The sequence below is a fragment of the Alosa sapidissima genome, chromosome 11 (assembly GCF_018492685.1).
Source record: "Alosa sapidissima isolate fAloSap1 chromosome 11, fAloSap1.pri, whole genome shotgun sequence".
Lineage (NCBI taxonomy): Eukaryota > Metazoa > Chordata > Actinopteri > Clupeiformes > Clupeidae > Alosa > Alosa sapidissima.
The window spans coordinates 27,857,743-27,873,530 of NC_055967.1; the positions used below are offsets into that span (position 1 = coordinate 27,857,743).

General features: G+C 42.1%; 1 protein-coding gene across 1 annotated transcript; it reads right to left on the bottom strand.

Annotated features, from left to right (window-relative positions):
* Positions 1-5,266: 5,266 nt before the first annotated feature.
* On the bottom strand, positions 5,267-9,528 carry gins3 (GINS complex subunit 3). Its single transcript, XM_042111445.1, has 3 exons — positions 9,177-9,528; positions 7,771-8,004; positions 5,267-5,869 (listed from the first exon to the last, which is right to left on the bottom strand). Exons 1-3 carry the CDS (start codon positions 9,345-9,347, stop codon positions 5,642-5,644), a joined length of 633 nt encoding a protein of 210 aa, XP_041967379.1. The 5' UTR covers positions 9,348-9,528; the 3' UTR covers positions 5,267-5,641.
* Between the last annotated feature and the right edge of the window lie 6,260 nt (positions 9,529-15,788).

Sequence of the window (15,788 nt, forward strand, 5' to 3'; positions counted from 1 at the left end):
CTCCCTCCTTCTCTCTTTCTCTCTCTCTCTCCCCCTCCCTCCCTCTCTCTCTCTCTCTCTTTCTCCCACCCTGTTTGGTCATAAACAGAGAGCACGTGGCTGATGCAGCAAAGCTCTGCCCCGGTGCTACAGTACATCACAAAGAGAGAGAGAGAGAGAGAAAAGGGGGGAGGAAGAAAGAGGGGGGATAGAGGGAGGGAAAGAGTGAGGAAAGAGGGGAGGTGAAAGAGAGAAGGGAGAGATACAGAGAGAAAAGGGGGGAGAGAGAGGGGGAGTCAGTGCATGAGGCAAATGTGGGGAGTAAATCTAGCTGAACAGGGGTGCTGAGTCATTTCATTATACACACAGAGACACAGCATGCACACGCACCTATTCTCAAACCCCAGCACACACATACACACACCACACACACAGAGTGAGAGAGAGAGATACAAACACACATCTCTCTTCTCAAACCCGAAAAACACACACACACACACACACAGAGTGAGAGAGATACTGTACAAACACACACCTCTCTTCTCAAACCCGAACAAACACACACACACACACACCTCTCTTCTCAAACCCGAACACACACACACACACAGATATATATTAGTACCACAACACCACTAAACTAACACGCTACCATGTCTCTGAGGACAAGAGCAGTTTCAAACAAGGATACATTGTTTTCATGTTTCCAACAGTAAACCTGTACTGAAGTGTGTCCAGACAAGGCACAGAAGCCTCGTCTTGTGTCAACTCTGTCCTCTTGTGTTATGCTTTAAAATAGCGTTTCCTAAATCTTGTGCTTCATCACACTGTGGTGTCATGAGAGCCCAGCACCTCTCATCTTCTGTTCTATTGTTTTTAATAATCATTTAAATGGTTGAGATTGTAGGCAATTAATTCTGATTGTAGGCATTTCATTCTGATCCTGCAAATATGGTCCTTACACTAAACATTTCTACTGGTGTTCACAGTGATATGCAAACTACCCACAGTCTAGCTTTGATATCCTCAGACATCCATGACAATATACACATACAGATCACTGCCATTTGTACAGCCAATTCCATGTAACTTTAGTTATTCATCAGAGGGCAATGGACTACTATGCAACAGGTTCTAGGCTAACCAAGGAACGCCTGTCAGAATAATAAACTTAATGAGGAGGGAGTTGAAAAGCATAATTAAAGTCAGTGTCAGTGTGACTGCATAGTCATAACAGGTAAGTATGAGTCAGATACATGTGAACGGGAAAGGAGCACAGAGGAAGTGATGGAGGCGAAGGCGAAATGAAAAAGAGAAATAATTCAAGGAAATGAGAGAGGCAGGGAAGAGTAAATAGAAAAGGGGGGAAAGAGAGGTTTACATGGAGGGAGTGAGAGAGAGAGAGAGAGAGAGAGAGAGAGAGAGAGAGAGAGAGAGAGAGAGAGAGAGAGAGAGAGAGAGAATATAGTGATGCATCAGCTGTGGAGAGAGTTCTGGCCCATAATGGCTGCCGTGCATCACCCAGGTTGGTGCTACAGTACATACTGGCGGTGGTTAGTGACATTCCCCCTTCACTGTAAAGGCGCTCTGGGTGCCTGGGAAAGCGTTCTGTGGAGAAAGAGAGGAGAATGTGGGGAGAGAAGACTGTGAGGGGAGGAGGAGAGCAGCTGGATGACATGAGGACGAGCGGGACACTCGATCAGACATGGTAGTGAGTCATCAGACAATCAATGTGACCTTATTATGCTGTTGCCCTACAGCCAAATGTGTGTGTGTGTGTGTGTGTCAGTGGTTCACACTATCTTACGTGGCAGGATCTCCTAAATCAGAACAAATTATTTCAGGTTTGTCATATCTCCTCTCCAGAATTTATCTTTTTATTTAATACGATTGTAAGACGTTTTAATACATTCAGTGAATTCAATTCATTAATTTCTGATGATGACCCCATTTCAGCCCATTTCATCAGAACAATCCAAGATGCTTTGCCAATCCCCCTGTTATTAACATTATGAATTAGAGCATCATTCAGTGACTTCAGCGTACATGTAACTCATGCAACCATCTCTCCACCAGTAAGGGCCCATGTCACCATGTAGACAGTGCCTGTTTACAGCGCTGGCGCTCTTTAGGAGGACAGAACGCCCGTAGGTAGGGGAGAAAACGGCCCCGTTCGTGTGAACTCCGTGGGCAGATAAAGCTCTGTGACTCATCCTTCTATGGACTTGAACAGAGCTGAAGTGCAGGGGAGTTCAGCCAGGACTGAAGTGGCTGCAGCCTGATCCTCTGAACACTACAGCAGATAAGCATACCCCAGCTTCCAACAAAAGACTTATCTCAGACCCTGTGTGTGTCTGTGCGTGTAAGAGAGACAGAGAGAGAGAGAGAGAGAGAGACAGAGAGAGAGAGAGAGAAAGAAAGAGAGAGAGAGAAGAGTTAGGCCTTGTGTGTGGACATCTATCTTAAATTCTTGTATTTGTCACTAGAGTGTGTCTGTCATCCTTCTATGTGTGTGTGTGTTGGGGATGTCATAGTGCATCAGGTGTGTGTCTGAGAGTGTGAGCCAATGCAATGACCTCATATCACACAGTCGCTCCGCCCTCCGGTATCTCCTGAAGGAGGCGATATGAAGCAGCACTATTCCAGAAATGCCCTCCAGCTCTTTAGCTGTGGGAGCAGCACACCCGCTGTTTACCTCGACATTAAGCATTCTCATTTAGACTTGTACACTATTGCACTCTTACTGTCAATAATAAAAAAAACAGCCACACCACACCCACTATGGATCCTATAGAACAAACCACTTTATCATGCCATTGGACAGATCGCGATACATACAACAGTCAACCAGATACCTACATACAACTGACAGTCTGCCAAATACCATAAACACCTCACACAGACATTGAAATCTCACTACAGATGCTATGCTATGCTAAGATTAACTAGCAGAGAGAGCAGGGAGATTGAAACAGTGAGGGGGTGTGAGGTGAACATTATTGGCCGCATGGGATCTCCCTGACTGGTGTGGGGTGGTGGTGATGATGGGGATGGTGGTAAGTAGACCTTTTAACACCCATCCAGATAGCACCAGCACAGACCAAATAAAACTATATTTAACAACCACTGCTCAGATATGGACAGCCCAAGACTGGCGGAGAAGACATTGGTGAGGCACAGAAATCCTAAGACCAGATAAACACAAGCACAGGAGACCTCATTCTCCACCTCGAGCTGGAGTGTGGTGAGCATTTTGGGGCACAATGGCTGCAGTGCATTACCAAGGTGGGTGCTTCACATTGGTGGTGGTTAGTGAGGTCCCCCCTCCATTGTATAGTGCTTTGGGTGACTTGATAAAGCACAAGTTGTTGTTGTTGTGGCGAGCTCTACTCAGTACTCATAGCAACCGAGAACGGCGGTCCCTAGAGGCTAACAGGTGGAACTGCCTTGCTGGCAGCGAGACCTGTGGACTCAGCACCAGGACATGTGTGAGTAATGAAATGGAGGAACACCAAGCTGATGGCAAAGGCAAGCTAAACTGGGTCAGTCCCCCAGAACACTTTAAATTAACACGGGTGCCTCGTCAGCGATCCCACAGAATCTTGGAATCTCAGCACACAGCAAGGGAGCCTCCACAAACTGCCACTGTTCAGCAGGTGCTAGTGATACATCATCATGTAAGCCTCCTGACCAACTACCATTATTTCAACTACCATTGAAGTGAATACACATGTGTACACATGTACTGCGTATAGTGAAAGTTAGTTTAACAGCAGCTACAGGCCAGATGACATCAATCAACAGTGTCTGTGATGTGAGGTAACCAACCAAACACACACACACACACACACACACACACACACGCCAGTTATTCCCAGCAGGGCAATGTGCGCACGGGTCAATGTCAGAACAGCACACATCAATGTCACACTTCCAGAGGCCATCGTCAATACCTTCCATTCCCCAAAAATCCATCATCATCACCACCCCATCAGCTGACCTGAATGGAACGCCTGAGTGCACAGCTAGGGTTCCAGTTCTATGTCTGTCTGCTATCTGGGTTCCCACGCCTTCATAAATACAAAATTCAAGAACTTTTCAAAGACTTTGCGGACCCAGTTCCCTCAAATTCAAAGACTCAAAAGGCAGTTTCAGGCACAGATCACAGTTAATCAGAATCACAACACAGAGAAGTTTAATGAGACAGCAGGCTTCACAGAAATAATCGAGAGACCAAAATGTGCAACCTTTTGTCATTTGTGCTTTTACAGTAATGGGAGACTATGCAGTATCTTGCAGACAAAAGAAAAATAAATTCAAGCATTTTGATTGACCCCTGTCAAAGTCTATTTTCAAAATCTCAGAATTTCAAGGCCTTTCCTATTTTCTCAAATTCACAACCTTTAAAAGATTTCAAGGGCGCCGTGGGAACCCCATCACAGGTTCTTATTTGCCTGATGAAGATCTGTTGAGATCGAAATGTGGCCTTTTAAGAATAAAGTATTTCTTGGAGCCCATATACAGTGTGCAGATCATCTCCTTCTAATCCCGTTTACTGTACATACACACAACTGTGCTCCTCCGAAAATCTCAGCCCCTAACAGTCTAATTCTTTTAAACACTGCACGTTGAACATAGTTCTCCTGGACTCTGGCTTCGCCCTGTGCCAGATAAGAGCCGAGTCTAATTCAACGTGAGCTGTAATAAAGGGGGACGTTTATTTGAAATTATGCACGCTTTTCTTTTGACTCCATGTGCACCATTTCTCATCCCCTAGTAATGAGACATCCAGGGCCTCTGGGGAGTGATTCTAAACCAAATGCACTTTTCTGCAAAATTTCTCCTCACGATCTTGCTAGCGGTCCGCTTCTGTGTGTGCATGCTACACAGTACACACAGCCTTGGCTCCGAAAAGCATAAACAAACACACAAGTGCGCAGACACAACACACACACAAGTGCGCACCCACACACCCTCGAAGCAGTGAGGTGAGGATTTTTGTTATTTTGGCTGTTGAGTTGAGGTATGTACAACCTTTCTCCAGTATTGCTAACCCCAGCTTTAACATAGGGTTCAATCACACCACAGTGCACACTGCAGCCTTGGCTGCATGAGTAACAAAGGAGTCAATGTCAGTCTATCTCTGAAATGTAGGCCTATTGCTTTAGTCCATAGAGCTAAAATCCCATTCTATCAAGGCAATCAATGAAGACAAAAAATAAGTAATTTAGTTATAGAAAGGTTTCACAATATGTTCTAAGAATGACTGCAACACTACAATTGTATGTTGATTTGAAACCATTTTAATATACCACTGCTATGCTGTTTGCGGTGGCTAAATTTCAAAAACATACACACACAGAACATACCAAAAAACTAAATATGTTGTGAAACAATGATTTAGACATAAGTACTTTTTACATTTAAGAAAGGATGAACAAAAGGTGTGTGTGTGCGTGCATAAAGTCTCAAAATAAGTCTGTGGATGTGGATTCTGGTGTGCTTGTTGGTCATCTCACAATGTCCTGGGAGGACGTGTGTGTATGCACATAAGCATGTCATCAAATGTGGGTGAGCTTGTTTGCAAGTTCATCATTCTCCCTGATGAGGGAGAGCATAAGTGTGTATGCGTGTGTATGAGTGTGCATGCGTGTGCATGCGTTTAAACACTCATATCAGCCAGTTTCCTCTTGCGGTAGTTCATAACGAGGTTGGAGGCCGTCAGGTGTGCGTGTCCCTTTTCCCAGCGCTGAAAGGCGTTGAGGCCGTTCTGCCCGGCCTGAAAGAGCGTCCTCTCCAGGCAGTCCAGCCGCTCCACCAGTGCAGACGTGTCCTTGTCGTACGCATTCTGAGACGAGTCCATAATCCGCCGGAACCGCCCGATAAACGTCTAGAACACAAGCGGCGCGTTAGTTTTACTAGTCTAATAAAGATTTCACGAGTCAACTTTTTTTTAGGATAGGCCAGGAAATAGCAAAAGTTGGAAACACTTGGCCTCCAAAAAGAAGCCATGTTGCATATCCAACAACATCTCATCCGACCACTACTCTTTGTACTCTCTTCAAATCTTGGGAAGACTGCCTGATACAGAGATGATACGTTTCCAGCGAGCCTAACCAAAAACACACCGCTCTAAGCTGTGCAAATAAAGGCTGCCACGAGAAGGAAACTGTTCAAATATAGGGGCAGACGGATGATGGAAAACCCAGGACTGGGTTCTGCGTATGGGTGTGAGGCACAATCATATTACTGCACCACCAGTAACAACCACATACTCACCTCACATCTTGAATGCATTTCCAGACAGACAAATTTTAGCTTTAGGCTCTCATCACCTACTTTACCCCAGACAAAGGAAGGTTACCATGGGAACAGATTCTCTCGCCCTCACATCACAAATTTCTCAAATTTACACACACATACTCTTGCTGGCTCAGAGACATAACAAACACACACACACACAAAACCAAACTGGATTAACTACAAAGGAATTATTTAAAGAGTGATTCAGAGAAGCACTGGTTGCCTAAAAGATAAGTTATACAACCATGCCCACACTGCAGCAACAACACATCCTATCATTACAAAGAGTTCCCTCTAGTGGTCACATTTTACATAACTTACCTCATTTTTAACTACTGCACCAACTTATGATTCTGATACCATCCTAGCAACATCCATGACTTTGAGAGGATGGTATCCATGATGTTGCTAGGGGACAGTATCCAGAATGTTGCTAGGATGGTATCAGAATCTTAAATTGATGAAATGTCACTAGAGAAGGTTTTCCATGGTTTTCCCAGATCCCATCACATATAACTTTCTGGTAATTCTACAAAGCTCTTGTTCATAAACAATGGCTAATGACAGTACAGTCTATTCCTTCTTTGAAATTAACTAAGGGTAAACATTTTCACATTGGAAAACTAAACAAATGTGATACATGGCAAAAAAAACCCTCCTAGTGAGTTGTTTATCTTGTCTGAATGTGAGAAAGGTGCCATTGTGTTAGTGCCTGTGTGTATGTGTGTGTGTGCCTGTAGGATTGTCTGTACCACCAAGTGTGTTGTGCATGTTGTTTAAATCAGGGGTTCTCAATTTTTTAAAAGTTAGAAGGACCCCTTTTGGGGCAGAACATTTTCCGAGGACCCCAAACAATGAAGCATGTATGCATGTATTCTCTGAAGTTGTGGCCAGATCCACTATCCTGTTTTTTCTGGCAGGAGTACAGTGTACTGTAACTTGGTCTTTTGTCAATTTTGGATTTTGCATCAGTTGACGACATGGCCTGACTCAGACATTTCTACACATTCATCAGCTACTGTAGCAAGTTAGCCAAGCTAAGCAGCAGTAGGAATGGTTCTTCATGACCTGAGTGACATTTTCCAAGTTAAATGTTATGGGTGTGAGCAAATAGACACAACTTGCTTGTTCAATGGGTGAAAAGGGGCATCATCTGTAGATATGAATTTTTGAAAATGATAAACCTTATCACTTTATCATCATTTAAAGCAAATTATTTGTTTTAAATTAAATGTGAGAATGGTGCCCTTGTGTGAAGTGCCTGTGTGTGTGTACCTGTAGGATTGTCTGTACCTCCTGTGTGTTGTGCATTAAATTAAATGTGAGAATGGTGCCCTTGTGTGAAGTGCCTGTGTGTGTGTGTGTGTGTGTGTGTGTGTGTACCTGTAGGATTGTCTGTACCTCCTGTGTGTTGTGCATGTTGTTTAAATGTGAGAATGGTGCCCTTGTGTGAAGTGCCTGTGTGTGTGTGTGTGCCTGTGTGTGTACCTGTAGGATAGTCTGTGCCACCTCTGGGTTCTCCGGGCTGTCGAAGTGTAGCAGCTGGGAGCCCAGCCCGTAGTAGTAAGGCCCCATCTTGTGCAGATCCACCACGTTGGGGTCCGCTCCGAACACCGTTCTCCAGCCCTCGCGGTACACCTTGGGGAGCTCTACTGCCACAACCTTCCTCTTCTGCTCATACAGGCCTTTAGCCACCCACAGTGGAAGCTCCATCTTAGTGCCCTGAATCACACAAGCAAACACACACACGTCCTGGTAAAGTTAGTCGTTTCTAAGTAATCGGTTTAGTCTGACCTAAAACCATTTCCACAACACACACTCATCCACCAAACTGCCAACAATGTAATACGCAATTTAATAACATCTGCTCCAGCAGTTTGATAGGCATGACTTATCAAGCCATTTCATCAGAAACCGAATTAATAATGGACAGTCTATTGAGGAAACGTTAAGTATCTTACAATGAAGTACAATACACACTAAAACATACAAATATGACATCAAACGCACAACGTAGGCATACAGGGGTACAGGTACAGCTAGGTACAGGCAGGCTGGCGGGCAAATAAATAAATAGGCTACTAGTCCTTTGAGGTCACACAAGTCCCATTATACCGTGCGGTAAGTGTTACAAGCATAAACTTGTCTTGACAAACGTCAGTTGGTCAACAAATGCTATATTGCTATCGGAACTCCCCCCATTACCGTCGGTCCCGTATTTCCGCCGTCTTGCGTGTATGTGTCACTTACAGTAATATCCATTTCTATACAAACCAAGACGGCGGTTTCCTAAAGAAACGCAAGAACCCACACAATAGGTGTATCTAAATTAGCTATGTACCAAAAATTACATTTTACCGTGACTCGAAGAGCTGTAAACAGTGTTGTAAGGCTACGTGTACACATCCGCTTGGAGCTCCAGTGGAATTTTAATTTCATGACGAGAATTCTCGGTCTAACCGTTCATGTGCCGTTGAAACGGCGTAAATAGGCGACCCATCAGGCCAGCACTATAACTCCGAGCGTGGTAAACAAAATCGGATATTTTAGGCAGTAAATGCTCCCGTTAAGAACCAAAACAGATTTTGTTCAAATCTACACACCTATGGCTACTGAAAAATGTAAGGTTCATTTAGCAAATTTTATTTTGAAGTGTTAAAAAACATCGTTGTTTTAGAATTTCCGAACAAAAGTGGTGATAATTGGGGGGTGTTAATACAAAATTGCAAACCAAAACAAAGACTGACATGTGGAAGAGGCTTGTGTCAATGTCTATTGCTAGCTACCGTAAAATGCAACCAGTCCAACAACGTAGCATTGGCGAAACGTATTTCAAAAGCTGTTCAAAATGACATAGACTGTTGTTGTGATGTTTGGTTAAAAGAGACACAAACCTCTGGAATGTCATGAGTGTCGCTGGATTTCTCGAGGAATCCGAGGCGAGGAAAAGTTGTCTCTAGCCTACATGGTAGCCGCTCATGCGACAGCAAAATATCGTCCAAAGAAAAGAAGTTCTCCTCCATTCCGACTCCCGGAGGCACGGGTAGGTACGACTGGGTGTCCATTGTTTAATCTGACGTCGTACAGTTTCCCCAGGAAACGGCTAATGTCAGTATCTGCTTCTGAAATGAAAATATAAACTGCGAATTTAGCCTGTGTCAACTCGCGGGCTGCTGCTTGTCAACCAGCCATTTGAGCGCGCGAGTTCAAATACCAGGCATTACAAGTCGATAACCGAACGCGCGAGTATGTGATCCGTCAGTATGATCAATCAATTACAGATCACTTCGCCAGTTTAGGGCAGGCAGAAGCCCACTAATCTATTTCTGATGAGGCTTGTCTCGCCATCATTGTGTTTTAACTAATCATCGCAATAAACACAAATTACAAAGAGCCCATGATATTCTTGAAGAATACATTGTTTTTAGATTTTATTACTTTGCAAGTAGCTAATTGTTTTGTTTAATTTAATTGTGTGTCATTAGACCAATTTCACAGTGTCCAGGTGTCCGGCCTCATTGATGTTAATGATACCTTAATTGGCAGGGTAACACGTCTTCCTGTTTCTGTCTTTCCTGTGGACTTTTCTTTTGCTGTCAATGGGACAGTGCTCTTCCACAGGAAGCTGATTTACAGAGCGGCCCCATCTTGTGAAATGGGCTACAGACAAATCTGAATGAATAAACACATTGCCAAGTATTCAGCTCAATTCAGCTGTCTTACTAAATTCTAACCATTCTCTATTTAGCAACCCTTACCCATGTATTATGTGCGCAAAATATGCATCTTGTAATAATCCACTGCAGAAAGCAGAACATTCACAAGCAAAAGATGAATTTTCTAACCTGTACAAGGTGTTTTCAAAAAGTGCCCTTATAGCTTAGCTATAGCCTCTCTTTTATAAGACCAAGTCCAATTTAGGCCCAATTTAAGATCTCAAAACACTCTGTTTTTCTTCTCAATCTATTCTTATTCTCATCTTGTAGGGCCTTTAGGAGAAACAGGTGAGATCTCCATAAGAGCTGATTTAATTCCTGTGATACAAATGGAAAGACATTTTGAAGGCAATACATTTTCTGTTGGCTTGCACTTCAGTCAGGTGTTAAGTACACAGGCATAAGGAATACATGGCATGACTTTATCCACCTGCTTACACAGCTCTTAAGGGGAGGGGTTATGCTAAGCTGGGAACTCATTAAAACATCAATAGCCTACCCCTTTTTAGGACCACCCAAAAATATACAGTGTCCTGTATGACTCCATAATTCAGTACCACACAGTTCACAGTCTTTTCACAGGTTTTCAGGAATAGTGCTACAATCTGGGAGCATGATTATAAAGATGCTCCCAGAGTGTAGCGCTGGAGCTGCCTGGTAGCTCTAGCTGTTGGCTGCAGCAACTCAAGCTAGATAGTACCGATTTTTTTTTTCATACCGACAGTACTCGGTGACCTCGAGAAACAGAGATCCTATGTTAAAACAGAGAGCCTATGTTAAAAATGGCCTGAGTTTGGTTATCGGACTTATAGTCAGGTTCCTTATTATCAGAAATTTAACCTTTGTGGGAATTTTTGGGGGATTAGGTAGACTATACATTTTTGGAAAGGTTATTGTATAAAGAGTCAGAAAATCAATGTTTGCATTTGATCATATGTCTATATGGTAGCCATATTGAAGTTTCAAAAATGGCCACCATAAAATTTAATATAGTAATATCTCGACTTCTGAATAAACTGCAATGTTGATTTTTACTGCTAAACCCACACTGTAAGGGTCAAGGAATCCAATGGTGCTAGTTACACTTTACCATATTAACCCTTCGATGCATGAGTAGGTAAAAAAAATGACTCGAATGGTTGTTTTCTTAGATAGATAGATAGATAGATAGATAGATAGATACTTTATTGATCCCCAAGGGGAAATTCAAGATTCTTTCAACATTCTTGCAATATCTTTGTAATGAAAAGTTACTCACTTTATCAACAAGTTATCACTCATTAAAACATAATATTTATTGTGGGAATGATTTCAAAGACATACACTTGCAAAGCTAGAATGGGTGCTGAGAGTGATCCACACACAAAGTATCCTGGCTATGCTAATTTTTTATTTATTTTAAAAGCTATTTGATAGTCTTCCCTACCAAGGGAGATTCAAAATAAAACAGCAAGGCAGATGAACATAGAAAAGTCACAGAGAAATAACTGTAGGCTCCCAAATAGCCTATTTAAACTTACCACAAAGTAAACTGGTGAAATGTAGCCAAGCCAGCTGCAATGTTTCAGAACTCTATACTGCTTGGTCTAATCTGGGTTTTGGGATAACTTTTGCCCTCAAACAACAATATAGCACCTTAATAATATTAAATTAATAATGGACCATTTTTATCAGAGCTTCCCCTCTTCCAAAGAGCAGCAACCGCCATGGTATGTAAATATATACTAAATTGTCCTAATGTGGGACACCTAAGCTCCAGTGGGTGTAACTCTTCCCCAACGAATGCATGTCAGTGAAACTATGGGAAAGCCAAAGCTGTAGGGTCCTGTGATGTGTGATTGGATGTGGATGTAATGTGTTGCCCTCACATTGTAGCATAATATACCCTACTACTGACGTCCGAAAAGCAAAAAATGTCCCACGTTAGGGCAATCCACCCCTATATACATTTGAATATGACAGTCAACTCATTTGAATATCCCTCAGCAATGTGCAGTGGTCTCTTAATTTTTCCCAGAGCTGTATATATTTTCAACAAATCCATTAAACATAGGTGTAGTTGTGGAATGGACTAAGAAATACCCCCCCCCCCCCCCCCCCCCCCCCGCTATGTTTTGTCTTTACTCAAAATACTACAGTATGTCTTGCAATGTCATAGCATTTTGCATTGTATACATTGTACAATATTATTTGCATTTACCTCTGTGCATTTTGAGGAGTCATTTGCCAACATTGCAGTATCATCCTTTAGAACAAGCGGTTTCTTGTTTTGGATAATGGGAGGGTTACAAACAGCATAATGCATTAATGCAAAATATTTTCACGGTATGCATCATACCACAATTATATATCGTATACTATGGCGTGGACACATATACCGTAAGTTAAGTTGAATGGTATTTTGCAGATGCTTTTATTCAAAGCGACATGGGCTTCCACTAGGCTGACCGATTGTCAGGCAGTGACATTAACGCTGCTCCACTATGCCCACAATACTTCATCTTCTGTAGTAGCTCATTTTGGGGTTATGACATTACCTAAGAAAACGGCCACTTCAGTTTCCATGAATCCTTTCCTTAACTTATTTGTTCTAATTATTGCCCACCTGCGACTGATATCTATGTACACACCAGAGCCACCATTTGTTTGTGGAAAGCTTCTGACAATCTGATTGTTTTTTAGTCTATACATGATTGACAGGCCGGAAAGGTCCATTGAGAGTACTCAGACTCTTGTCCAAAGTGAGTGAGTCTGGTGATACCATTCGTATGTATGGAAGTACTTCACCAGAAAATGAGACCTGTTCCACAATGGCATATAATTTTTGTGCAGCTGTATTTGTGTGCAGCTAGCTATAAGTATAATAAGAACATGTAGCCTATGCTGTCAATAACCATCTAAATAAATTAAATATTTGCTGCCAACAGCTACAGCTGTAGCACTATCAGTGATCACCAGCTCTGTACTGGTACATTATGACTAGTTGACAACTGTGTCGACTGTGTCAACTGTGTCTATGAAAAACTTGTCACCCTGACAATGCATGCATATTTGGGGGTCATTTTATGCATGATACATAGCTCTGAAAGAGCCTTGTGTTAAAGGTTGGCAGTCGGCTATATTGTGCACATGGAGTCTTGACAAATGACTCTTCTGTTATTTTTGTAGAGCACTGTGGGAAATCTTTTTTATTATTTCGGTATCAGTGGTATGGAAACATACCAGAAATTTGGTTGACATTTTACATCACCCAATACCAAATTACCAAAGCACCTATGGACTAATGGGGTAAAGTCTTAGTAGCTTTGTAAGCACCATTGGATTCCCTGACCCTGACAATGTGGGTTTAGCAATTAAAATTCCAACATTCCAGCATATTCAGTAGCCGAGATATTACAAATTAAAGTTAAAAAAAAAATCAACATGGCCACATAGACATCTGGGCAAATGCAAACATCGATTTTCTGACTCCTTATACAATAACCTTTCCAAAAATGTATAGTTTACCTAATCCCCCCAAAATCCCACAAAATATAGTGCACCTGACTAGTACACTCAATGCCCCCCATGTTTTAAACTGTCAACTGTTACATCTCTTAAATTACACTACCAAAATGTCTGCTATAGACCCTTCCAACCATAGTAACAAATGCATTGCTAAGGCATTTTTGGTGGCACAGAAATCAACATTGAGCTAATGGTAACTTGGGGACAAAAAAAAAAACAAAAAACTTCAGAGGTCTGTTTTACAGTGGCTGCCAGCCAGGTGTTTATGATTGTATCTTGCACCCTCTTGAGTGATTAATCTAGGTTGGTGATTGGCTGCGGAGAGTACATGCTGTACTGAGTGTCTTTACAGATCCTGGGTACAGCCTGGGGGGTGTGTGGCAGCTGTGTCCAGCCCTTTGCTGTTGTGTGATGTTTCAGGATAGTATTCATTTGGTAACACTTTACTTGAAAGTATTGACATAAGAGTGACATGACACTATCATGAACACATGACACTGTCATGACACATGAACCCTAACCCTAATCCTAACCCTAAATTGTTATGACAAAAAACGAATGTCACTTAATAACAGAAGTGTTATGTCATAAACGTTTATGACTTGTTTATGACACGTTCATGCCAGTGTCATGTCACTCTTATGTCAATACTGTCAATTAAAGTGTAAGTATGAACTAGAATGTAATGGCAGAGGAATTACAATAGTGGATGGAAAGCTGCTGGCTTAATGTTGGTGGGGAGATTCCTGGAAAAAAAAACATTGAATCACTTAATCTTTGAGTTCATACAAATCCTCGCACCAAAAGACCTTGTGTGTCAAGGCGTTCTTGAGATATAACACTCAAGGTGTTTTTGACCTTGACATTTGACCTTTGACCTCCAACATCAATTTACTTCATCTTTGAGGCCATACAAACACTCATACCAAATTTCAGGCATGTATGTCAAGGCATTCTTGAGATATCGTGCTCAGAGTATTCATGGACTTGACCTTTGACCTCCAACATCAACTCACTTCATCTTTGAGTCCATACAAACACTTGTACCAAATTTGAAGCATATGCGTCAAGCCATTCTGGAGATATAATGTGCAAAGCATGAGATATGGCTGTGACTTTTATTTTGTCACACGGGAAGCATTTAAACAGGATGTGTAGTTTTAGGGAGCACCAGACTGTATGCATTAGAAGCTGAGACAGTTTGATTCACAGGTGACACCTGTGCCAGTGTTCTGATTAGCCCGGGAACTACTCTGGGAGCTTAACGAGCGCAGCAGGGTTTAGGCCATTATGACATCACAGCCATTCAAGTCTATGGGGGAAAAATTAGCTTTTTAACATTTTTAATCCCCTATTTCATAAAAAGTATAAACTTTTAAGAAAATCTGAAAAAATAACTCTCTTGTCTGACTCTAGACCTACACAACGGTTATTTCAATATGTCTGTACGTTAAGCGGTTAGAGTCACATTCATTCTTGAAAAGGTAAAAAGAAAATGTTATAAAAAGAAGAAGAAGAAGAAGCCAGGAGATTTCAAGATGGATTCCATCCACTATAACTAAAAAGGTGCAAATAGGTTAAAGTGAGAGTAAAGGGGAAAGCAGAGAAGGTAAAATGGTATTGTTTGTTTCCTGTTTCTGAATGGCTCCAAGCTCCCTCTATGGGGAGTGGGTAGAGGCCAGAGGGTAGAAATGATCCCCTGTTTTGGTGGATGAGGGGCCCAATTTGGAATTTGTTGTCCTCGTCCATATTTCGTAATGGTTGGCCTTCTTTTTTCACACTCTCATGGCTAGTGGCCTTCTCATATGGTTTGGTTTTTGGTTTCTGTATAAAGATTATCCTGTAACATTAATGCGGTAGCATGTCTATCCCGTGGGGTGGACATGTCTCTGTTTCTCACTCATTCAACACTCGCAATTCGTAGTGTGAACTTCCATCAAACCAGTAGGTGGAGCCCATGACCCATCGCATTAATATGACGCACTTCAGGAACCCAAATCTAAGCCAAAACAGCCCAGGGCAGAAAGCTCTCCTATCCATCTCTGCACACGTGTGCACATATGTAATATGTGCTATCTTTAAATTCATTTAATTTATTTTATGTTATGTTCTACACTGAGTTGACATGTGTGGAAGATCAATTGCTGTATTCTGTATTGATATCTAGGCTACAACCCAGCATTTTAATTAAAGTTAATTACAAGGATCAAAAAGGATCAGAGCTACTGTCAGAGAAGGATGCCTGTTTCGTACGTCATACCGCCTGAATAGCATTCCAAACTA

What these genes read in the sequence shown, in the direction of transcription:
- gins3 (XM_042111445.1), bottom strand. Translation starts at nt 9,347, where the DNA reads ATGGACACCCAGTCGTACCTACCCGTGCCTCCGGGAGTCGGAATGGAG. An exon ending in ACACTCATGACATTCCAGAG is followed by an intron (nt 8,005 to 9,176) that starts GTTTGTGTCTCT and finishes TGTGTGATTCAG; the next exon opens with GGCACTAAGATGGAGCTTCC. An exon ending in TGGCACAGACTATCCTACAG is followed by an intron (nt 5,870 to 7,770) that starts GTACACACACAG and finishes CTTGTGTTCTAG; the next exon opens with ACGTTTATCGGGCGGTTCCG.